Raw genomic sequence first — 24452 nt, 5'->3', positions numbered from 1 at the left:
CTCTGGAATAAGGCGTTCCTATTTTCATCAGGGAAATGTTGGAGGGATTGAAAACACTTGACTGGCCAAAACCCCAAAGTGGCACAGCCTCTCTCTCTCTCTTTTTGGCGCGGGTGGTGCTGGCATCTGCTTGTCGTGGTACAATTATTCGCCGGCAGATGGAAACCACAAGAGCAGAGGAAACGAGGGAAGGGGCATTTCCACCCCATTCCGAATTTCCCCTCAGACTGCCAGGCGGCAGCGTAGGAGCAGCAGCCGCCGCCATAGCCCTGCTTCCCCGCGGCCACCGCCTCTAAGCACCATCACTGGCCACCTCAGATTCCCCCCCCCCTCTCTTCACAGCGCAAGCCCGTATCCTTCCGCGCCAGCCAGCACAACGCGCGTGGATTGCGTGGGGGGCGAAGGAGACGACGGAGCGGCTGCTCCCGGCGAGGCGATAACGGGGACGCGGCCTGAGGGCGGGCGCGGAAGGCTCGAGGGGAAGCGAAGCGCGGCGGCCACCTGCGCGCTCCGCCCCGGCCAGGCGAGCCGAGGCAGGGCTGGCTCCCATGGTGAGGAGGAGGAGGAGCAGGAGCCGCGATTGGGAGCCGCCGGCGCGCCCCGTCTGGCCGGGAGGCGGCACCGGCAGCGGCAGCAGGAGGAGGAGCAGCGGAGGCGCGGAACTGGAGCGGCTGCCCGCGAACATGGCGGCGGCGGCGGAGCAGCAGCAGCCCTTGGTGGAAGGCTCCGCCGCCGGCGGCTCGTCTCCCGGCTCGGTGCCGGTGCTGTTCTGCTTCTCGGTCTTCGCCAGGCCTTCGACGGTGCCGCACGGCTCGGGCTACGAGGTGCTGATCCAGAAGTTCCTGAGCCTCTACGGCGACCAGCTGGACATGCACCGCAAGTTCGTGGTGCAGCTCTTCTCCGACGAGTGGAGCCAGTACATCGACCTGCCCAAGGGCTTCCTGGTGGGCGAGCGCTGCAAAGTGCGCCTGGTGCCGCTGCAGATACAGGTGGGCGCGAGCCGGCAGGGGGGGGCGAGCCTTGCGCACCCAGACCTATTTCTTTGCGCGGTGGGTGGGTGGGTGGGGGGCGCGGGGTTGGGTCTCCCCTGCTCACTTTCCCCGTCACGGAAAGGGAGAGATCCCTGCGCCCCCACCATCCTCTCCCGTTTGCAGGAGGAGGAGGAGGTGATCTCTCCCGGCTGGCAGCTTGCTGGTTCCCTGCCGCCCAAACACGCGGGACAAACTCCAGGTCTGCCTCCTGCCCAGAGAGAAAAGCATAAATCTCTCTCTCTCTCTTGCATTCCTTTTCTCTTATAAAAACAGCTGCCAGGTGCAGGTCTGAAGTGGGTCGTGACATGGGCGTCGCAGAGGGGGGCAGCTGCCCCATCCCCCAGATCAAGTAAAACAATAGAAATACTCAGTGCTTTTTTTCTTTTAAAAAATGTTTAGGAGTATTCTCATTTTCCTATTAAAAATACTGCCCCTCGTTGAGGCCGAACATAGATGCACAAAATGTCTAGGGGTCTGCGTACCCCCCGAGAAAAAAAGCACGGGAAATAACTAACTGACCCGTCACATTGGTTCCCCCCCCCCAACAAAAATCCTGGCTACGCCCATGTGTAGCGATCCTTACCGCCAACCTTGGAGGCTAGGCCAATGCCAGTATGGTGCTTGCAGACCCTAAAAGTGTCCCTATTTTCCAGGGATGGTCCTGGCTTTACAGAAGCCATCTCGGTTTCTGATTTGATCCCAGAAGGTCTCGCTTTGTCTTAGAACGCCCTATTTTCATTGGAGGGTATGGTAGGACATCCCTATTTTAATCAGAGAAATGTTGGAGGGTATGGAGTTATGTGACCCCCAAACCAAGGAGATAAGTAACTAAACAACCTTTAGAAGACCTCTGAAGACAGCCTCGTATAGGGAAGCTTTTTTTTTTAATGTTTAATGTTTTATTAGGTTTTTACATAAGTTGGAAGCATCCCAGAGTGGCTGGGGCAACCCAGTCAAATGGATGGGGTATAAATATATTATTTTTATCATTATCATGGAATAGGACTTCCCTATTTTCATCAGAGAAATGTTGGTATGGGCTTGGGTAGCAGAGGCAAAAAGGGAGGAGGGCTTTCCTCCTAGAGCCATGTAAGATGTTTGTGGCTCAGGTGAGATGTGAAGGGAGGGGCTCTATTGCACAGCCCATCAGGTAATCTGGTCCAAAGCATTTTTAATTATAAGACCGTGCCACCCAGTGATTTCAGTGGGGCTTGCTTCCATCTCCTCATTTAAAATACTGGCCAGAGTAGCAAAAAATCCCCTGAAGATGGGAGGAGAAATCGGATTCTTCCCACCTCCAGAAGGCAGGAGAATGATGTTGGCAGGTAGAGCATGACTCTCCTGACATGTCTCAACTTCGGCTTACTCAATTTTGATGAGGGTAAGGGCTTCTCATCTAACCCCAACTGAGAATTGGGAGTGCCTTTCACCTCACCCATCTGATAATCCAGGGACGAAGTGCCCTCCTGCCCCAGAAAGCCAGAAATGGACTCAAAGGCAATACGAAGGAGAGCCTTCTTTTGGACTGATGTTATCCTGAAGCTGGCAAGGAAAGTATTCTCAGTCCAAGATTAAAGTAAGAGTTTGCAGATTTTGGAAAGGGCATTTGGTAAGGCATTCAGTTTGAACTAGGTATATGAGACTAGTTATATAAAAAATCTACGCAAAGCATCCACTTGGAAACATAGCTGAGTGCAGAATACGTCTCCAGAAAGCAAGTGTGTAAGGGCATGTAACCTCAGGAGAATGCAGGGAACTTTCATCCACCACCACAGCATACAAGTACAAACTGTACATTCAGTAATGCCTCTTTCTCAGGGAACGTGTTTTGAGGAACAATAACAGCCTGATCTTGTGCAGAGTCAGGCACCGTATTATTTAAAAAACAGACTAGTTTAAACATATTGCTTCGGATCACTTGCACTTAACTATCCCACAAATTTGCTCAAAATAGAGGTGCAAGCGCTCATTTCCTCTACTTGTCCCTACCCAATTTTGATCAGTATTTAGGCATTCTCATGCTGTCACGGCTGCAAGCTTTAAGTCCCAGTAACAATCAATAGTGTGCTGCTGCTCATGAAAGGGAGGCTGAATTGAAAGATGCAGAACAGACTGAGTGTAGGAGACCATGCTAAACATTTGTTTTGGTTTGCTGTCCTTACCTTGATAGCACACATTAGCCCTGTTCAGACATCACATTAAAACCGTCTGTCTGACTTGTCCTTTGAACTGAGGCTTGTAGTTTGTTTCTCTTCAGACAAACCACAAGGTTTGTTCTGGGCCTGTTGCTTATGGTTTGTTTGAGGGAAATAAGCCACAAACCTGTGTTTTGACATCGCAAGAAGTCAGGCTAGCTTGCTTTGTCTGCAGTGCGATAGGAACAGGGGGAAGCAGTGCCAGGGAACCTTTGAGCAGCAGGCACCAGCTTGCTTCTCATTTCTGTCAAACCATAGTTTCTTCTAAAGTTTAGCTAAATGTGATGTACAAACTGTGCCAGTGTGCACAAAAAGGGTACTTGTTACAAAGTCAAGCCACACTGCATTTAATGATGGTGAGTCAGCTCCAGCTTAAACTTTCATCTTTTAAGCAACTTTACGTATGCTTATCACGGACATAAAATAATTCCCATGTAGTTGCTCACACCGTTGAAAAATTACGAGTGCAGTCCGGAGAGCCACTTCCACTACCATAAGGGAGGTGAGTTTTGATTTCTTCTAGCTGCAGCCCTTGGGAAGGTGCAAGGGGCTACAGTGAGATGGAATAGCTGGGAAAGCCCCATTGCATGAGGAGAATATTGTTCACAGTTCCCTGGATTCCATCCTATGTTTTAGAAACAAAAGAAGCTGTCTTTACACCGACTCGGACAATTGGTTTACCTAGTTGGGTATTGACTAGCTGTAGATCTCCAGGGTTTGAGACAGGAGTCTTTCCAGAAATTGCTGAAGGTTGACTTTCTGCATGCAAAATGTGAGTTCTACTACCGAGCTGCAACCCTTCTCCTTAAATAGACATACGTTAGAAAGTGTGAGTGGCAGAATTATGCATAGGGGTTAACATGGTTGTATTAGTAAGGGTCAGCAGAGGTTCTTCCCGTATTCAGAGTGACATTAGTAAGGATAAAGACTCACGGTGCTTTAAAGGATGGTGAAGATGGTTTTAGAGTGCTCTCTCCGCCCTCCTTCAGTTCTGTGTCCTGTGCTAGCTTCGGGGAAATGAAAAACTTGTTTTGTAGATTTCTGGAGAGAAGCCTTCTGCATCGAGTGCCAGTTTTTTGCATTTAAACTTTTTGTGGTTTTTTTTTGGGGGGGGGCTTTCATTATGGTGAAGGGTGTGTGTGTCTGTGTCTCTTCAAAAGAGCAACTTTAAGAAAGGGTTCAGTTTGCCTGGGGCAAAAGTGGTGGGTTGACACAGCTCCTTAGAATGGGGAACAGTTTTCCAGTCCTAGTCGTCTGAATGTAAATAGTGAAGTTGGGATCACATAATAGGGGAAGAACCCATGGCGATTCACTTTAGAGTGCTTTTTTTTGCTTAGTTGTTTTTTAAATTAAGCTTTTAATTTATCAGATATTTGCAATACATCATGTTCGGTGTTGCTTGTATTTACAAATCTGTGTCGATGCCTGTTACCTTTATCTTGAAATATGTTTAGATTGCACATGTCTTCAGGTGCTGGAAGACTGCATGTCAGAGCTATCTCAGCAGATAATGACTGGGATCCAAAGAATTGTGTAACCAGCTCAACACACTTGAAGGAGCTTTTGGTTTTTCTTTTTCCTCTTGCTGTTACATCTTGGTTTTGAAACGGAAGATTTGTGAGTTGACTGTATGACATGGGAGCATGCTGTTCAAAGGGAAAAAAGTCCAATATCCTGCTGGACACACCTAGCCCTTTGGGCTCACCTAAAGTGGGTATTTGGCTTCTAGCCAATGTAAAGTCTTTCCCCTCAAATAGGACTTGTTTGACCTGTGATTTCTGATTTTTCCTTTATTTCAGTTAACTACACTGGGCAACCTCACACCTTCAAGCACTGTGTTTTTCTGTTGTGATATGCAAGAGAGATTTAGACCTGCTATCAAGTATTTTGGAGATATCATCAGCGTAGGCCAACGATTAGTAAGTTTACTCGGTTTCTTAGTATAACATACCTGGTTTCTAATTTTATTAGCTGCTGCTGCTGTATAATTTTTATTGTTATGGACTATTTTATTGCTTAAATAAAAGTTTAATTCTTGTATGGGCTTTTTCCATTTGCAGCTTCAAGGTGCACGAATTTTAGGAATCCCGGTTATTGTAACAGAACAGTATCCTAAAGGTCTTGGAAGCACAGTTCAAGAAATAGATTTAACTGCAGCTAAACTTGTCTTACCAAAAACAAAGTTTTCTATGGTATTGCCTGAAGTTGAGTCTGCAATAGCAGAGATCCCTGGAGTTCGCAGTGTTGTTTTATTTGGGGTAGAAGTAAGTACTGCATTCATAACTTGCCTATAGACTTTTTACAGAAGTATTATTTAGATAAAAGTGACATTTGTGTATTTTTTAGTGTTACGGCAATAATCCTATAAAATATTTATATACATAGAGAAGAACAGATATATGAAAACCAGTAAGTTATTCCATAATAGAACAAATAGGTTACATGTTATCTGTAAATGTAGCTTGCTAAACTTGCTCTGATCACTTATATACACTTATATTCGGAACATTTTGTCTAACTGTGTGGAAAACAAATACACAAACAGCTAGCTTGTCCTGAAGTCGTTGATATTCTGTTTCTGTGATAGTTGATGAAGTTAATTTTTGTTTTTCTCCAAGACTCATGTCTGCATCCAACAGACAGCTCTGGAATTGGTAGGCAGAGGTCTCGAAGTTCACATTGTGGCCGATGCAACATCTTCAAGAAGTATGATGGACAGAATGTTTGCCCTAGAGGTAACTACTTTGAGATGCGGATGTATATGAGATGGAGCTCTTTAATTGTTACAAGACGGGCATAACCACTAACTTTCTGATAGACTTTAGGATTCATACTACATGGAAGAGAAGTGGGAACCACATTGTAACCAAAAATGGTAGAAAATCCGATGAGATCCATATGTCTTGCTTATTTTGTCCAAGTCATGCAGTTTGGGGATATCTAGGAGTTTCCCTCTTTACCTGCATTCAGGAAACTTGTAAAGTCTCTCTTATCTATCTAAGCTTTTGACTGATCGTTTTGTACACTACTGTTTTTAACTACTAAGCTTTAATATTAAGACCGGACCAACAATGGAGAAAGCTCAATAAGAAATTGTTTTTTGAAGTTTGTGAGGGGAAGTCGGTCAGAATGCCATCAAGAATGGCTTTTGATTTAGGGAATTCTACCATAGCAGGATGGTTGGGTTACAATAGATGTGTTTTTCCAGACTTTCTGTCTCGACTGCCGATCTAATAGTGTTACTATAAAAATTCCTTTCTGTACCACAACTGACTCATCCTCTGATTTTATCTAGCATTAAAATAATCAGCCCTCTCCGATTCTTCACTGTATCATCCCTAGAGTGCAATCCTATGCACAGTTAACGAGAAGTAATTCTGCTGTTTTCAGTGGGTTACTCAGACATAAGTATTTATTGGACTGCTGTCATAAAGTATTAATAAATACTTTTATGATTTTCTGTTTGGGTACAAAACATTCAACTGCTGTAATAAAGATCATTGGAACTAAATGTTATTACGACATGTTGTTTAACCATCTTACTGTTAGAACTGAACTGTCCAGCTATACCAAAAACAAAATACCAAACTTTCCCCCCAACTTTCCTTTCAATGAGAAAATTGTTGTTTTTCCATCATAAGCATTGCTCCCCCGACCATGTGACTAAGTTATGTCCATTAATTTTAAATAAGTCTACACTAAGTAATACTTATTTCTTATCCTCCCGCTTGCAGAGAGCAATTTTCATATGTTTCTGCCTAATTCTCAGTGCAAAGCGATTTGCCCTCAACTTTTCTAATACATACTGGACAACAGTCATGTTCTTATAGGGGATTTAGGACGATTTCTTATGGCCTTGTAAACCGGGCATATTCAAAGAAGATAATTCCCAACTTTGACTTTGTGTCATTTTTTGTTTTAAATGGACCAAACATTTTTGAAGTTTGCATTTGCAACTTTCTTTGTTCTTTTAATTACTGCCTCATTTTCTGAATGAAAGCATTATTTAGTGCTTCCTCATTTTTGTTTGTTCCTTGTGTGTGTTTTTGTGTTGATATTTGGAATGTTTAAGAGTTAGGAGTATCCAGGTATCACATCTGATTGAGCCATGAAAGATTATGCTGTAATAATATAGAATGTTAGTTTTTAAGAAACCACAAGGCTTTCTTTTGCTGTTCCAGAGTAGCATAGCGTCTTTCTAAAAACTAGGCATTTTTTGTATAATTTCTCACCCACTTCTTTACCACGACTACAGCCATTTGACAAACCTATCATGCTAAATCAAATCTTATTTTTCATTGGCAAAGGTGTGCATCTGATCTCAGTGTTTCCATCGAGAACTCTTTAATATATTATGCATATTTTTCTCCCACCAGCAGCTAAAATATCTTGATAGTCTCAGAAGTGTGACAGGATAAAAATAAATTGATATTAAGGAAATTGGTATTCCTCTAATAAGGATCTGTCAAATTTAATATGTTACATGGAATATGACCTCCTGCTGTTAAATCCTGTTTAATTTCACCAAGGACATAGGCAATTTTATATTACCAGTGCCCTTTTGCTAGAAAAATGCCTCCCTTGTTATCTTATAATGGCAGTGGCGCCCGCGTGAGAAATGCCGGAACTGAATTCTGGCAGGGAAAAAAGCCCTGTGTATTACTATTCCATATAAGTGATTTAAAGTCCTAGCCATTTGGATTTTTAATCCAGCCTACCTACATTGCAGTGAAAGAGAACAGAAGTTTACCCTCGCAAATGGTAATGGATGTTTCTCTTGTTTTAAAATAACGAACCGTAATATATTGTGCCGAGAAATAAATTTATTTATTTATTTATTTATTATTATTATTATTATTATTATTATTATTATTATTATTATTATTATTATAGTTTTTATTAAGTTTTCAGCTTTACATCTCAGAATAAGCGTCTTGCATAGTACCATACATTTGATGACTTCCCTCCTTTCCCTTCCATGGTTCATTTACTTTTATCCACCATTCCTGCATATTTTGCCATAACCATTTTATTCTCCCATCTTACATTGCTCAAGTATTTGTTACCCTGTTGAATTCACCTTAACGCTGCCAGCGTTTCCAGCTGCGCAAAAATTGCTTTCCATCTACTCGGCAAAAAATTCCCCACTCTTTAAATATACGTTCTTCTTGCTCTCTTCTTCTGTACGCTAGGCCAGCTAGTTTCGCGTATTCTATCATCTTAAATTGCCAGTCCTCTTTACCTGGGACCTCCCTCACCTGTGGCAAGAAATTGCAGAGGCAGTGGTATTGTGGTTGAAAAGTTACTCGCTAGGTACGCAGCGTATACTCACCCCAGCTGTCTTCTTTTGCTCTTTTATTTCCAGCGTCTAGCTCGCACCGGGATTATCGTTACCACTAGTGAAGCTATATTGCTGCAGCTAATAGCCGACAAAGACCACCCCAAATTCAAAGAAATCCAGAACCTCATTAAGGCGAGTGCTCCAGAGTCAGGACTCCTCTCCAAAGTGTAAAAGACGACGTTCTTGAAAGACCATTGGTAACGGAGAGTCAAAGATGTAAACTTTCTCACTCGCGTGCACAGACACACACACAGACACACACACACACACATCACCTGCAAATCGATGTTATTGTGCTTGCCTTAGCAGAATTTGTTTGGTTACACTGTTCAGGTGCGAGTGTATTCTGTTAGTCACAGTCGTCCCAAGGCTCTGGGTACCATAGGATCGTTTTTGTTGTCAAACAAACTTTTAAAACAGAGGTGCCTGTTTGTCTCTAGTGTACCCACTGATTGTAACACAGTTCGGAAAAGTGCATATTTTTGTGAAACCTCGATTGTGCAAACGTACTTTGGAATTGTTTTACTTTTTGTACTAATAATACAATGACATAGATAAATGTGATACATGACGTTTTGCCATTCTACAAATAGAATCATATTTTAAATAAAATGAGATAGATATATATACTTTGGATGGGCGGGAATGGTGCTTTATAGTCAGAAGAACAAGCTAAGGGAACAGGCAATATAGATGTAGTACTTTAGAAGGTAACTTAGCAAAGCTGATTCTTGATTATCCGAGACTTTATTACTAAATGGTGTTACAAAGTCCTTTCTAACTGGAAAAAAAAGTCTGCAGATTGATGTTCACTTTAAAATAAAGAGCAATTCTGTCAGCTTGTTAATGGGAGTAAGTGAGTGACAGATGACACTGAAGTGAGTGACGTTAATTCACTTGTAGACAGTTCAAAGTAAGATGCTCAAACTCTTCATTTCCAAGTACTAAAATAACTTTTTTTCTGGATGCGTTGGGGGATTTATTTTTAATCCCTGTATGCCTAGATTTAATGAACTCCATCTGGCTTCTGCATTAGTTCAAGCAAGCTTTGGGGTGGGGGGAATCAGCTTCTTCAGTTTTATGCAGTATTCTGCAATATGGATGGTAAATAGGCTTTAAAAGGAGTCCGGTGTAATAGTATATTTTGAAAAAGACATCTATAATTTTATAGCTGGAAGTAAATTTGAATAACAGTGCCCTTAATACAGGCCAATTAATTCATGTTAGAACCGAGTTCAAATTGTTCTAGGATTTGTATCAAGTATGTTTGTGGCTTTATAGGAATATATTTTGCAATATGACAGTAATAATACCGATGTGTTTTTTTAAAAAAAACAAAAACCATGCATTGATGGAAAGTTCTTAAATTTCCCACAAACATTGACTCTTAAAATGATCGTGGTATGTTCAAATAAATGCAGATGTTTACTGTGTCCTGTTGTGATATAAAACTTCAGTCTTCGTTCTACACTTACTTTTATTGTGTTTTCAAAAGTTATGTTCTGTCTGTGGAGGGAAGCGTGTGGATGAAAGCAATTTGTTTTTCATTTTCTGCAAAACAAAACGAAAACAACTTGTCACAGTTTAGAACAAGCACAAGATGTGACTGCAGACAAAAGACGAAAGAGTTGAAGAAATCACTGCCCCACATTAGTGACCTACTTTTTAATGTCTTATTATTAGTGCTTTCAAGCAGGGCAAAAGTATAAAGGAACAGCTGTCAAAGAGCAGAAACAGCCCAATAACATTCGAACCAAACTGAAAACACATCTTAATATATTACACCATATACCAGATACATCTGTAGACAAAGATTTGATTGTCTAGTTCAAATCAATCACTGATGCAATTTATTGTTAGGTATGCCCTAGATATAGTGCTCATGACCTGCAGGAGTTTATATTCCATCCAACCAAACAACAGACACCTATGCCAAATCACATTTTTGCCTGTGAAAAGTTTCCTCAAGTGGTCTTCAATTCAGCAGGAATAGCTTTCGATTGAGAAACAGACACCATTGTGCTGCTGGACCAATATGCAGATAACTTTTGCATCCTTGCTCCACAAATCCCATTACAAAAATTCTCATAAGCATTCTGTGTCATCACGGGACTTAATGGCTCTGTGTGGGGAGACAGGAAGGTGGCAGTTTTTAGGCTATTTATATACAGTATAAATCTCCTCTTTCACTGCTGAGGAAAAGGGTTGTTGCGAACGGTTTTTTTGTGCATCTTAACTGTCGGTTTTGCAATTCTGTAAGATTTCAAGCCATATTTATAAAAACCTTACAGAACGACAAAGCTGTTCCTTTCCTGGAATAAGGCATAAACCATTGCAGAATGCAATGTCCCAAATACAAAATTAATGTAGCCCATTGATACTTAAGCTGTATGTCACACCTTACCTCTGAATAGGAATATAATCATATGCATACTTACTCACAAATGATTCCCACTAGGTTCAATGATACTTAACAAGAAGGAATTTGTAGGAATGCCACTCGAAACACAAGTGAAAATCAAGGTGAGCTGTTACCTGTTGCTTTGCATGTGAAATTTACATTCTTCACCCTGTTCAACAGGAGCAGTCGAGGTCACCTTTTCACACCTGAAAAAAATCTGTTAAGGATTTTTTTTCCCTTGGTGAAGAAGTTGCCCAGGAAACTTGCATGTTATAACAAATAAGGTGATGGTTCTGTGCTGAACATCAGTACCAGTCCACGCTTAAGATATGCTCTCACACAGTGGTCTGTCGCTGTTAACTGGATATGCCACTCTAGATAAGAAAGGCTATTTTTATAGCTAGAATATTCACACCTTGAGCTGTTAACTTGCATTTAAAATACCATTCCTAGCCAATTGGTTAATCCAAAGTATTCTAAAATTTCCAGTTATTTTTATTTCCCTGAGACTTAAAAAAACCCAAAACCTGGCAGAATTGTGTCTAACTGCCACTTTCATCCTGCTGTTTCTTGCTGTGTTTATATTTTATCTAGTGGTTTTTACTGTTGCTTTTAGCATATTTTTACAAGCCCTGGAAATGTTTTTTTACGTTGAAGGGCAGAATCTGAATTCAGTCAGTAAATAAAACTGACTTTCTTGAAAGCAAGAAAGATCCACTTTTTAATTTCAAAACTGCAATAATAATACATTTTTATTTCTTTGGAAGCCGTCTGGGAGGACACAAAATTTCAGGTATGTGTATGTGTGTAAAAATGGTATACATACTTACTGGGTTGTATCCAACATTAGTCAAACTCAGTGCAGACCCACTGAAATTAATAGACGTGACTGATTCACTAATTTTAGTAGGTTTACTTTGAGTAGAACTTAGTTGAAAACAACCCATTGACTTCAGCGGAATTTTCATCTTGATCTTAAAATATATTTACTTGGAAGCAGACTACATTGCTTGCCGTAGAACATTCTTCCAAATAAATGTGCAGAAGGCATTTAATTGGGTGCAGGGTTGCAGTGTAAATGCTTATATCACATTTCCAAATCTCAGCAGGCATTGATTTTGTGCGTTTTTGTGGCCTCGATTGGTTGGTCAATGAGAATGTAACCAAAAAATGTGAAGTTGATCCATTTGCTGCAATCCACAGCCCACTTTGCTCCACAGTTCTGCTCCCAGAGGATGCGGGCCAATGTAGGTTTGTGACTAGTATACTGTATGCCATTCGCTGATCTGACATGATTCAGAGAAACAAAATGCACTTCTTCATGTATCTGAAGAAGTGTGCATGCACACGAAAGCTCATACCAATAACAAACTTAGTTGGTCTCTAAGGTGCTACTGGAAGGAAATTTTTTATTTTGTTTCAACTACAGCAGACCAACACGGCTACCTACCTGTAACTATGATTCAGAGATTCAGTATATTGGTTTGGAATTTGCTTCCCACCTCTAAATTATAGATTAAATGCCATTGATTTACCTGAATTTGAGCGGCAGATTTACCTGAATTTGAGAGGCAGGTATCCTCACAAATTTACACACACAGGAGCTGTTTTGAAGCAGCAAAATTCAGATAATAGGAAGTCAAGAAGTAGATAAAATTGGTATACAATGCAGTCAGAGGTGAAGGGAAGGGTAGATGCTACTGGCTGGTAGAGACACGTTTAAAGGTGGAAAAAGACTAGCAATCATGATGCCACGAAGGGAAGTAACATGAAGCGTATCAAAGACTGGTAGTCTTATGCCCCTGAAGTATTAAGGCTCTTTCTCAGTAAAGCAGCTGCAGCTGAAAAAGCTCAAAAGAGCAATTGTGTTGTTTGCTTCATTTTAATGAGGACTCGGGAGAATACTGTAAGCGCTTACAGACAAGTAGTGTATCTGTGCCTTTTAAAGACGCAAACCCAAACTGGATGGTAGACTGAGTAAATCCTTCGCAGTGCAATTCTCCCTCTAGGTAATTGGCAGCAATGTGCAGTTTTTGGGTTTCAGGAGAGCAACGCAAGCCCATGTGCCCAGCCTCCAAAGGCACTACACCACTGGCTTGCTTTCTTTTGCCACATTTTGCTAATTGTGTAGAAAACGAGAGCTGTTATCTTTAAACTAGATTGTTGCTATGGCTGTACTTGTAATTTATTATCTCATTAGTGGTGCTGCTGTTTCAATTTCCGGCGAGCAGTAACAATTACTTCTATTACTTATGAACATCTTAACAGATACAGGAGTTTTTTGTGTGTGTTATTTAAAAATCCTCTATATGCGTGCAAGCATTTGTTTAGTTAACCATATGCTTTGCTCTGCTGTTCCTCCTAAAGGTAAGAATGGGACAGAAGATAGCTCTGTTGTCATGACGAGACTCAGGCAAAATGTTACCAGATTCAGGAATTGGACCAGAAACTCAAATACACAAGGCTTCGTTTAATAGCGTCACTTGGTACCTTCATAGATAATTTATTACGGTCAAAGACCAGCCCGCATAACACAATAAAAACAGCATTCATAAAGATAAAATATACAACCAGAGCAGATTGCAGCAATAGCTCATGAGTTAAAATTGAGATATATACATACACCCGTACAACTGAGATTTGGGCTACCATAAAAATTGACGTTGAGGCACCCCAAAGGGCGACTTCAACATTTCCCAAGTAAGTATTTTATTCTAGAGGATGATCTGTGCCTACAAATCTGGGTGCAAAATCTGGCTACCAGCCAGGTCATCTTGTGATCTTTGCCTAAGAGGAGAGAACTAAGTTTAGAATTGTCTGAAAGATCGGCGAGCCTCTTCAGCAAAGGATCAGTGGTGTCTCTACGAATCTCAACATAAAAAGGACATCTAAAAAATATATGTTTGGGGCTTCCTATTTCCCATAAAGGGCGGGCACAAAGTCTCTGTGCGTATGGGACTCTTCTATAGGAGCCTTCCAGAACCAGTGAGGGCAAGGCCAAGCTTCTAGCAAGAATGAAAGCCCTAGCGTCACTTGGTAAAATATGATCTGACTTGCAATGGTAGAGCACATGCCCTGCATTCATCAGGTCTCTGGTTCAATTCCTGATGTTTCTGGTGAAAAGGAGCAGGTAATGGGAAAGAATCTGCTTCAGACCCTAGTGGGCTCGATATACAAATACTGTATTTTTCCGTGTATAAGACTAGTTTTTCTCTCTCTAAAAAATGTCAAAAATTAGGGGGCATCTTATACTCTGGGCCATCTCCCCCCATTTTCTTAAATCTGAGCCCCTCCCCCAAAATAGGGGGCGTCTTGTACATGGGGGCATCTTATAGCTGGAAAAATATGGTAGTTTGACCTGTGTTCTTCCAGTGTTCAGGTAGTGGGGCTGAGCAGCATTAGGCATGATTATTTGCTTTGTGGGAATCCTAATGTAACTATAGGTAAGGTAAAGGGACCCCTGACCATTAGGTCCAGTCGTGGCCAACTCTGGGCTTGTGGCGCTCATCTCGCTTTATTGGCCGAGGGAACCAGCGTACAACTTCCGGGTCATGTGGCCAGCATGATTAGGCTGCTTCTGGCGAACCAGAGCAGCGCACGGAAACGCCGTTTACCTTCCCGCTGGAGTGGTACCTATTTATCTACTTGCACTTTGATGTGCTTTCGAACTGCTAGGTTGGCAGGAGCAGGGACCGAGCAACGGGAGCTCACCCCATTGTGGGGATTCGAACCACTGACCTTCTGATCGGCAAGTCCTAGGCTCAGTGGTTTAACCCACAGAGCCACCCAATGTAACTATAGTCTTGCATTAAAACACATCATCTGCGGGGTAGCTCAGTTGGTAAAGCATGAGACTCTTAATCTTAGGGTCGTGGGTTCGAGCACCACGTTGGTCAGAGGATTCCTGCATTGCAGAGGGCTGGACCAAATGACCCTTGTGTTCCCTTTCAACTCTACAATTCTAAATAACATGATTCAGTGTAGATTATAAATGGGAGCAATGCACAGAGGCCAATGTAACGGAGCACAACCAGTTTGCCCGCAATGTACACTGAGCTGAGAGGGTGCTGCAGCGGGCATCGCAACAACAAACAATGGAAGGCCCCGGAAGCCGGGGCCCCGCAGAAATATTAAAGCCCAAAAGCTGCCACCGCATGGCTTATCATGGCTGTGAACCAGGCCTCTGAAGAGCTCCTGCTGGTAAGTAGAAGATAGTGGACCAGATAAATACTTTGATCTGGTATAAAGTGACTTCCTATGTTCAAGTAGAAGGGAAGATAAAGAAGGCCAGATGAATTAAGCTTTACTAACAGGTGATATTGTTACTGGGGAAATTGTTAAGACACCCCAGGCTTCTTAACATCCACATAAGATTATTCAAACACAAGGCTAAATGAAAAACGTGCCTTATGTGCCGAATTTATCATTCAAGATTCTTAAATTCTGGCTGCACATTATGTGAAAACAATTATAACCACCTAAGATGGGGGACACACACGCAGGTGGTGCTGTGGTGTAAACCACAGAGTCTAGGGCTTGCAGATCAGAAGGTTGGTGGTTTAAAATCCCCGTGACAGGGTGAGCTCCCATTGCTTGGTCCCAGCTCCTGCCAACCTAGCAGTTCGAAAGCACGTCAAAGTGCAAGTAGATAAATAGGTACTGCTCCAGCGGGAAGGTAAATGGCGTTTCCGTGTGCTGCTCTGGTTCGCCAGAAGCGGCTTAGTCATGCTGGCCACATGACCCGGAAGCTGTACGCCGGCTCCCTCGGCCAATAAAGCAAGATGAGCGCCGCAACCCCAGAGTCGTCCACAACTGGACTTAATGGTCAGGGGTACCTTTACCTTTTTATATGTGTGATAGAATATCGGAGATTGGATCACCAGACATTTTTTTCTTTTATTCAAATGAAGCTGAGAGGAAAGGGAGCTGGTTAACAGTTTGTTCCCCTCCCTCCACCAACCAAGCTATTTTCCTAATCTAATTCATGCCTGTAACGCCTTTGATGCCTATAGCTTCAAGATGCAATGCCTGAATTTAGATTAGGAAAGTGCCATAGGTGAAAGAACATCAGGATGTCCAATCTGTAAAAAGCTGTAATAGTTTTTTTTTGGGGGGGGGATCATTGATGGAGCTTTTTGTTTTATATACCTGGGTAGCAGGGAGTATATAGCTTCCATAAACTGGCTACTTGTTTTGGAACAGTAAATTTTCTTTTAAAAAATATAATATTATTTCATTTTTCTTCAAACAATAAAATAAAACCTGTTTCAGCCAGAGGGCTACCATTCCAGGGGTGGGTGGAGCCAGGGATGTCACTCTTACCTTTGAACATAGGCTACATCTCAGCCATGCAGAAGCCGGAGGGCTTTACACATGCACTAACCTCTCTATCTAGGCAAGCAAGGCATTATCATTGTTTAAGGACTCGTTCCAGTCAGGCAGAAGGAGCTTGAAGGGCAGGGCATGGTGACTGAATGATGTGACCTAGGGGAAGTGTGTGGCTTATGGAGAGTCCTGAAATTCAAGCAGAAGTGCTTAGCGGGCTGAAACTGGACCCTGGACCTGAGGTTCCCTACTGTAAGGGTATCAGGGGGTTGCTCGAGAGCAATCAGGCAAATGCCTCCCTGGCCTTGTTATTGGTGCCAAAAAAACCTTCACCATGCAGAGCGCCACTATTCCATAGCCCGCTCATTCACTGGCAGAATCTGAGAGTGGGCGGTCCTTAAACCTTCCCCAGCAGAGTATTTTCTTGAGGCCCAGTCTGCGCTTCCCCTCTCTGCGCGGAAGCCTACTGCGCAGGGAGGGCGTGGGCAACGAAGGACCTCTCTCCTCCCCTCTTTGCTCCGGCAAGGTGTCCTGGCACCGCCTTGCCTACTCCGAGCCCTGCAGCTCCTCTCCACTGGAGGCATGGTTACTCTCCTCCGCTGAGGAGGTGCTGCTGCCCACGATCTTTGGGGGCTCTCTGTAAGACATCCGCCTTTCCCCCTCTCGCCCCTGAGCCGATGGCAGTTCCCTGACACCTACACTTGAGTTTACAGAACTAGATATCTTTATGGGAGATATTTAATCACCGATTAAGTACAAAGTGGCATAATTTGATTCAGTTTAGTTCACCCTTCCAAGACAATATGCAAAAGAAACACAGCCATCCTTTGAAATTTGCACTTCGCAGAATTTTGCAATGAACTTCTCCAGCCAAATTATGTGTATCAACATGAATATACTATGGTAAAGTGTGCATAAAATATGGATTTTAGTAAGCAATAACATATCATGGGTACAATGCTTTGCAAATATGTGTATATTAGGCAAAATTGCATAGAAAAATGTGCATTTTAGGATAAATTCGCACTAAAATGCTGTTGAATTTTCAGGAGATCTTAAAAATAATTCACAAACTGATATGGAAATGTGGATAACTGAAGATGGGGAAAAGGAAGAGTGAGAGAAACTGAAAGTGACGGATTCCCTACTATAAACGAAAATAAAGCCATATGCACCCCATATTTAAGCAGGCTTAGAGTGCCCTCTGTTGAGCAGATGGTACTGACAATGGTTTGTTGCCAGTGTTGCTCCATTATAAATGTTCCACTTATCAATAAAGAATGTGAGAAATTTATTTGCCTAATGCTCTGTTTCTTGTGTAGGTAAAATACTAAAAGGAGGACACCAGAATAAATTATTCCGTTTCCAAAGGCCATAGGAATGAGGCACAAATTTAGCAAGAGATGGAAGCTGTAAAGAAATCGTGCTTGACACAGTATTGCAGAAAGGGAGTTCCATATACTTGCGGTGAGCCCCCATAGTCCATCTGAAGAGACCATGTTGGCTTCCTCTGGCCTGAACACTGATCTGCCCTAATCATTTAAGGATTTCTCACTGGGGCACGACAGTTTGAACATATTATACCAACCTGGCCCAACTGCACTGGCTGCCAATTAGTTTCTGGGCCCAATTCCAAGTGCTGGTTTTGACCTATAAATCCTGAAGTGGCTTAGGACCACTCAAGGACCACCTCTCTCCATATGAACTGACCCAGACGATTCAATCACCATCTAAGGCCCTTCTTCATGTGCCTCCTCCATAAGAGGTCCAGAGGGTGGCAACATGAGAATGGGACTTCTGTGGTGGCTCCGTTTGTGGAATGCTCTCCCCAGGGAGGCTTGCCTGCTGCCTTCTTCAAATATATTTAGGCGCGAGGTAAGCACATTTATCTTTAACCAGGCCACAGCACCACCTCCATCGCTGAGCCTCTTGGTCTTGCCAATCAGAAGGTCGGCAGTTTGAATCCCCACAACGGGCTGAGCTCCCGTTGCCCTGTCCCAGCTCCTGCCAACCTAGCAGTTCGAAAGCACGCCAGTGTGAGTAGATAAATAGGTAGCGCTGAAGTGGGAAGGTAAACAGCGTTTCTGTGCCCTCTGGTTTCCGTCACAGTGTTCAGTTGTACCAAAAGTGGTTTAGTCATGCTGGCCACATGACCTGGAAAGCTGTCTGTGGACAAACACCGGCTCCCTTGGCCTGAAAGTGAGATGAGCGCCACAACCCCAGAGTCACCTTTGACTGGATTTAACTGTCCTACCTTTACTTTAACCAAGCCTTTGGCTGATTAGCATTCTATATATGTTAAATTTTGTTCATGGGAGGGGGGTTATTGGTTTGTTCTTTTTCCTGTTCTCGTTAGGTATTGTGTTCACATTTTGCATTTTTATGTTGTGAGCCACTCTGTGATCTCCAGATGAAGGGCAGTATACAAATTTAATAAATAATAATAACAAAATTTTTTTAAAAAGATATTTAAAAGTACATAGCAATAGGTACATAGTCAAGTGCAGTTAAATTAGCTATCTATGGAAGTTTATTTGGAAATCCTATTTAGGCTTATTCTCCAGTAGGTGTACACATGAATGTAGTCTACGTTTCCCATGTCACCTGGTTGATGGATTTTTTTCTTCCTTGTGATCTTAAACCTACTGCACCACCATGGGGAGGTTTAACTCGTTCCAGGGTAGATTTTTTTGGGGGAAACTAAGCACATAAGATTTTCACTCTGAATTGTATTGAAAGCTCTGTAAACAAACTGTGCTCCTTCCTTCCTTCCTTCCATTAAGAAATATTTTTACCCATATGAATGACTCCTCTGGAGAAACAGGAGCTTGCAAAAAACCTCTCACTTAAATAGCTTCTAGGACCTGAGCTCTGGCCTAACTAATGCGTGTCATGAAACTGGACTGGAGTCATTCCAGTTTCCACATACAAGCTTTTAGAAGCTCTTTGCTGTTAATAGACCTGGCTAATCAATATTTTGCACTGCAGAGATTGCACATGATCGAGCCCTGGGAACAAAAGGTCCATTTGTTATGTAATAAACGGAGCCTCGGGGAAGGTGTGGCATTAAACATTGCAGCCGGAGAGGATGGTTTGTGATGAAATGCCCAGAGCTTCTCATGCACCGAGCCAGCAGGGCAGGATAGGACAGGGCAATGAGACACCTTAGGGAGGCTTCATACATGATTCAGATAACTTCCTGATGCTGTAAAAAAAATTGCTAAGCTAAATGGTTTCCCATCACGGGGGGCATTCACAAAGAAACACAATGACTATTTTGCAAATCAGGATGTTTTCAGTTTTTGTTTTTATGCAGCTAAAAGGCAGAGATCGTTACAGGTAGGTAGCCGTGTTGGTCTGCCATAGTCGAAACAAAATAAAAAACTTCTTTCCAGGAACTTAGAGACCAAATAAGTTTGTTATTGGTATGAGCTTTTGTGTGCATGCACTAAGGTGCTACTGGAAGGAATTTTTTATTTTGTTACGGCAGAGATAGTTATCTATGCCTTTTAACTGATCTATCTATCTATCATCTATCTATCTCTATCTCCATCCATCCAGCAGTGGCAGGAGAGGAGTAGCAGCCAGGAGAATTGCAGAGCAGGCAATTTTTTTTACCAACTCTCACTGTTTTTCATTTGCTGCTGCTATCCCTACACAGCACCACACATTGGGGCTAGTTAGTGCATGAAGGGGTTAAGGACCACAGAGTTCTAATTGCTGGAAGAGGCTCACGGAGGTCACGCCCCCTCTTCTCCTGAGAGGGAGGAAGTCAAGCCTATTTCCTGTTCCCCCACTTGCCTCTTCACACACTAAACAACAGAGTCAGACGTGCCTTTCAGACACGTGTCTGAGGCTGCTTTGCTGTATTGCTCAGAATATTGTATTGCCTTTGCATAAGGAAAGATGCATGTCTGAGACCTAGAAACCGTAAGTAATTCATTTCAAACTTGCTGTGTGATCTGTTTCACTGAAAAGAGGTCAAAATGGGGGTCAGCTGCTGAGCAGAATCAAATAAGGTTTAATAGCCTATTTCTATGCTTCATTAGTCTACCTAAGGATGGGATTTAATAGTCTGCTCCTGGGGCTCTCTGAGCTAGGCCCACAGTTTTAAAAACAGGCACTACCTGTATTTGCCTTTGCTGTTAGCCTACATGCATAATTAAATACAATTCATTTAATGAATATTAATTAATTAATAAATAATATATCCTCTTACTCATTCTCATCAGTAATACCCCATGGTTACTGATATATTATATATGTCGTAAGGGTGGGGGAGAAATTGTGTGTCTTACCTGATCAGTGTGTTGTTCTACTCCGTGAATCAGTGTTTTAGTCATAATGGTTTCTTATATATTTAGTCTTGCCTTTAGGTACCGGTAATTGTATCACATTTTGAAAAAAACAACAACAATTATTATTATTTTTTTAAAAAGCTGGCTTATCTTTTCTATCTCATTGTAACTTCATTGTCACTTAGAAATCATGGGGCTAAGTGGTATGCAAATTTTTGAAAGAATGATTAAACTCTTGCACATTGTATATTACTATTAAAGTGTGTTTTATAGTTATTAGAGTAGGGGGTTCCTCCCCACCCCACCCCCTCTTTTAATAAAGGATTTTGCAGGCTCTTTTACAGATGCCATTGAGACCTCTTGGGGAAAAGCTCCCACCCTCCTCCAATTTATGTCAAATCTATAGAAAATATGCTAGTAGCTTTCCAGGCTGTTATATCAACATGTAAAATCCGGCCTCACAAAATCTCTACGAAATTGACTTGGTGGTTGCTATTTATAAATTTTTCACTGCATAACTATTTCCTCTCCTCTCTCTTCCTATTCTGAATAAAGCACAGACAATCAAAAAATGAGTACCAGCTTAGCGTACCATGACATACTTCCCTCCTCTAACCTGAACATTTTGTAAGGTAGAAAGAATGGTCTGGTTTACAGCAATGCATTAAAAACAAATGAAGAAAAGCATAGCCACAGTAGAGGGGAATGTTTGCAGAGAGTCTCCTTGCTGTCAACACTCTTGACCATTTCTTCACCTTGAAAAGCTATTGTACTGTTATGTATTGAAGTTCTCACCCTGGTCACCAGGAGTATTGTGTACTGTATATAGTTTTCACTCAGGTCCACGTCAGTTACTTTAGGTGGGAAACCCTGGGTTGTTGTTGCTACAATGTTGACAGCTGGCTGCCTATAAAAGCAGGCCGGCTGAGTTGTTTGCTGTTCAGTTCTGTTCTGGCCTGTGAATAAACAAGAGCTGTTTGAAGAATCGCTGTGTCGTCTGATATGTTCACCCACAACTTAACATGTACATTTTTCACACTGTTAGTGTTCAGTTGCAATCCCAGGGTCATGGACTGGACAATTTAACAAAAAAATGTGTATAGTGCAATGGAACATTTCCCCAATAAATATTCTTTGTTTTTATATCAGAACCGGCTAATGCTGTAAATTATTCAAATTCGCCAGCAGGAGGTAGTAGCGTTAAGCAAATTAAAACTAATCTAGAATTATTTTGCAATATGCATTTTTTAAAATGAACTACAGAGTGCTTGTGCACTTTTAGTCTGCAAGTCGTCTTGCATTGGATGCCAACATAGCTGGGGTCACATCATAGTTTTGCCCACATTCCCTCATCTCACAGCTTTTAAGTTTTAATCGTCAGAAGTGTCTAAAGAAACAAGCTTTTGCACTTTAATTTAACTTTTTCAGACTTAAATTTAGAAAATCAAGGAATGGCAAGCTAAGCCTGCAATCTTATTTCTGAGCATTGTGCTGTGCAAAAACATTGATGCTGTTCTGGGGGTGCCAAGTTGAATAAAATATTGGGGGGCAGGTAAGGCCCACACTCCGTAATTGATCACAAGATGTGGTTCACACATGCCATTTGAATGGCAATGTATATCAACTTTGAGGGCCCCGGCCCCCTCAAATATTTTAGGGGGGGGCTGAAGGGACCTTGGCCTATAGGAGTTGTCTGATATGATGCTGTTTATGGAGGAGAATCCAGGGCACTTGCTTTTAATCTGCGTTTGTGTTTCCTTTGGGAAATTAGGCACAAGGGTGTCTTTATGATAGGGTTGCCATATTGCAAAAAATGAAAATCTGGATGTAAACATTGTTGATCTTTTTTTAGTTTTGCCCTAAGTTGTGGAGCTAGTATAGTTAAAGCTATGGGGCAGCTGGGCAAGGGCCCGGGGAGCGCCATGGTAGTGGCAGCCGCCGTAGCCCAGGTCCCCACCCCGCCCGCTCCTCCGCCAGCCCCCCCTTCCCCCCCGCCAGCCTCTGAGGAGACCCCTCCGGAGCCGCCGGCCCCGCCCCTCTCCCTGGGCATCCCTCTGCCCCCTGCCCCCACCGCTGTCCTGGCGCTGCCCGCCTCCCCTTCCCCCGCAGCCATGGACCCCCCGTTCCCCGCTTTGGTGGAGGAAGACCCCACCGTCATCAACATCAACAGCAGCGAGGAGGAAGAGGACGATGAAGACGACTACCCGGAGGACGAGGAATACTTTGAAGAGGACGAGGAAGAGGAGGAAGAGTACGATGAGGAGGACGAGGAGTTTGGGGAGGATCTGGAGGAGGAAGAGGACGAGGAGTTTGACGAGGAGGAAGGCCTGACAGAGGAGGAAGAGGACGAGGAGGAAGGCCTGACAGAAGAGGAGGAGGAGGAGGAAGAAGGGGAGGAGGAGGAGCGGAGGCTGCTGCCCTCACTGCCGCCCCCACTGCCGCCCCACCGGAGTGAGGAGGAGCCGCCGGAGCTCTTGCCCATCAAGGACGAGCCCCCCAAGTTGGAAGAGGAGGAAGAGGAAGACAATGAAGATGAAGAGGCGGCCGCCGGACTCCTGATGGAGGTGGATGAGGAAGCCTTCCACCCCCCAGAGGAAATGGCAGAGGAGGAGGAAGAGGAAGGAGGCCGGCTGGAGCAGGACCTGGGGAAGGCGGAAGGCCAGGCGTCTCCTCTGCGGACGGCCGAAGGGCAGGCCCCCCTCCCCAGCACGGCCGCCCTGCCCTCCGTGAAGCTGGAGGAGGAGCCGGGCGAGAAGCAGCCCCCCCAGGAGGAGCAGGAGGGCCCTGCGGCTGCCCCACGGACCACGACTCCACAGGGGCAGGAGGACGAAGAGGAGGAGGAAGTGGTGGTGCACGAAGGGGGCCGGAGAGAGCCAGGAGGGGCGGCCCCTGAGGCTGCAGCGCTGCGGGGAGAGGCGGAGAAGCAGGAGCCGCTGCCTGGCGAGGAGGGCACAGAAGTGGATGAAACGGAAGCCATGTTGGCGGACTTTGTGGACTGTCCCCCAGATGAGGAGAAGGTGCCGTCCGAACCCAGTTCCTGAGGGGGCGCTGGAACCGCCGTGGTCAACGGTGGTGGGCGAAATGGGGGCTGAGAAGAGGGGCGCTGTGATCCCTGAAACAGACGTTCCCCGCTGGCGCATCACTGCCTTCTGGACTTAGGAGCCTCCATATTCTATTTTTTATGTGTTTGTGTTTTGAGGGGAGGAAGGTTTTGGGTTTGTTTGTTTTTTTAATACAAAAGACATTCAATAAAATTTCTTTATACTGCAAAAAAAAAAAAAAAAAAAATAAAGCTATGGTTTTCCCAGTAGTGATGTATGGAAGTGAGAGCTGGACCATAAAGAAGGCAGATCGCCAAAGAATTGATGCTTTTGAATTATGGTGTTGGAGGAGATTCTTGAGAGTCCCATGGACTGCAAGAAGAACAAACCTATCCATTCTTAAGGAAATCAGCCCTCAGTGTTCACTGGAAGGACAGATCGTGAAGCTGAGGCTCCAATACTTTGGCCACCTCATGAGAAGAGAAGACTCCCTGGAAAAGACCCTGATGTTGGGAAAGATGGAGGGCACAAGGAGAAGGGGACGACAGAGGATGAGATGGTTTGACAGTGTTCTCGAAGCTACCAGCATGAGTTTGACCAAACTGCTGGAGGCAGTGGAAGACAGGAGTGCCTGGTGTGCTCTGGTCCATGGGGTCATGAAGAGTCGGACACGACTAAACGACTAAACAACAACATGTCTGGACACTGCTTCCCACTTCACATATATATATGACCTGAAGCTTTCAAGCAGCTCACAACAGCAGCACCCCAACACATGCCCGCTTATTCCTTAGTTTCAGCATCAGCATCCTTTCTCAGT

General features: G+C 43.5%; 1 protein-coding gene across 1 annotated transcript; it reads left to right on the top strand.

Moving 5' to 3' along the window:
* The first annotated feature begins 99 nt into the window (after nucleotides 1-99).
* On the top strand, nucleotides 100-10000 carry ISOC1 (isochorismatase domain containing 1). Its single transcript, XM_081213420.1, has 5 exons — nucleotides 100-989; nucleotides 5026-5145; nucleotides 5287-5490; nucleotides 5845-5961; nucleotides 8592-10000. Exons 1-5 carry the CDS (start codon nucleotides 549-551, stop codon nucleotides 8736-8738), a joined length of 1029 nt encoding a protein of 342 aa, XP_081069546.1. The 5' UTR covers nucleotides 100-548; the 3' UTR covers nucleotides 8739-10000.
* Nucleotides 10001-24452: the final 14452 nt, after the last annotated feature.

This window comes from Podarcis bocagei (assembly GCF_964188305.1).
Source record: "Podarcis bocagei genome assembly, chromosome: 11".
Classification (NCBI taxonomy): Eukaryota; Metazoa; Chordata; class Lepidosauria; order Squamata; family Lacertidae; genus Podarcis; species Podarcis bocagei.
The sequence above is the reverse complement of the archived record's forward strand: the minus strand, read 5'-3'. Positions and strand labels throughout refer to the sequence as shown.

Excerpts from the sequence above, each read along its gene's own strand:
- ISOC1 (XM_081213420.1), top strand. The coding sequence starts at position 549 with ATGGTGAGGAGGAGGAGGAGCAGGAGCCGCGATTGGGAGCCGCCGGCG. Across the intron at positions 990-5,025 it reads TGGTGCCGCTGCAGATACAG|TTAACTACACTGGGCAACCT; the intron begins GTGGGCGCGAGC and ends CCTTTATTTCAG. Across the intron at positions 5,491-5,844 it reads TTGTTTTATTTGGGGTAGAA|ACTCATGTCTGCATCCAACA; the intron begins GTAAGTACTGCA and ends TTTTTCTCCAAG.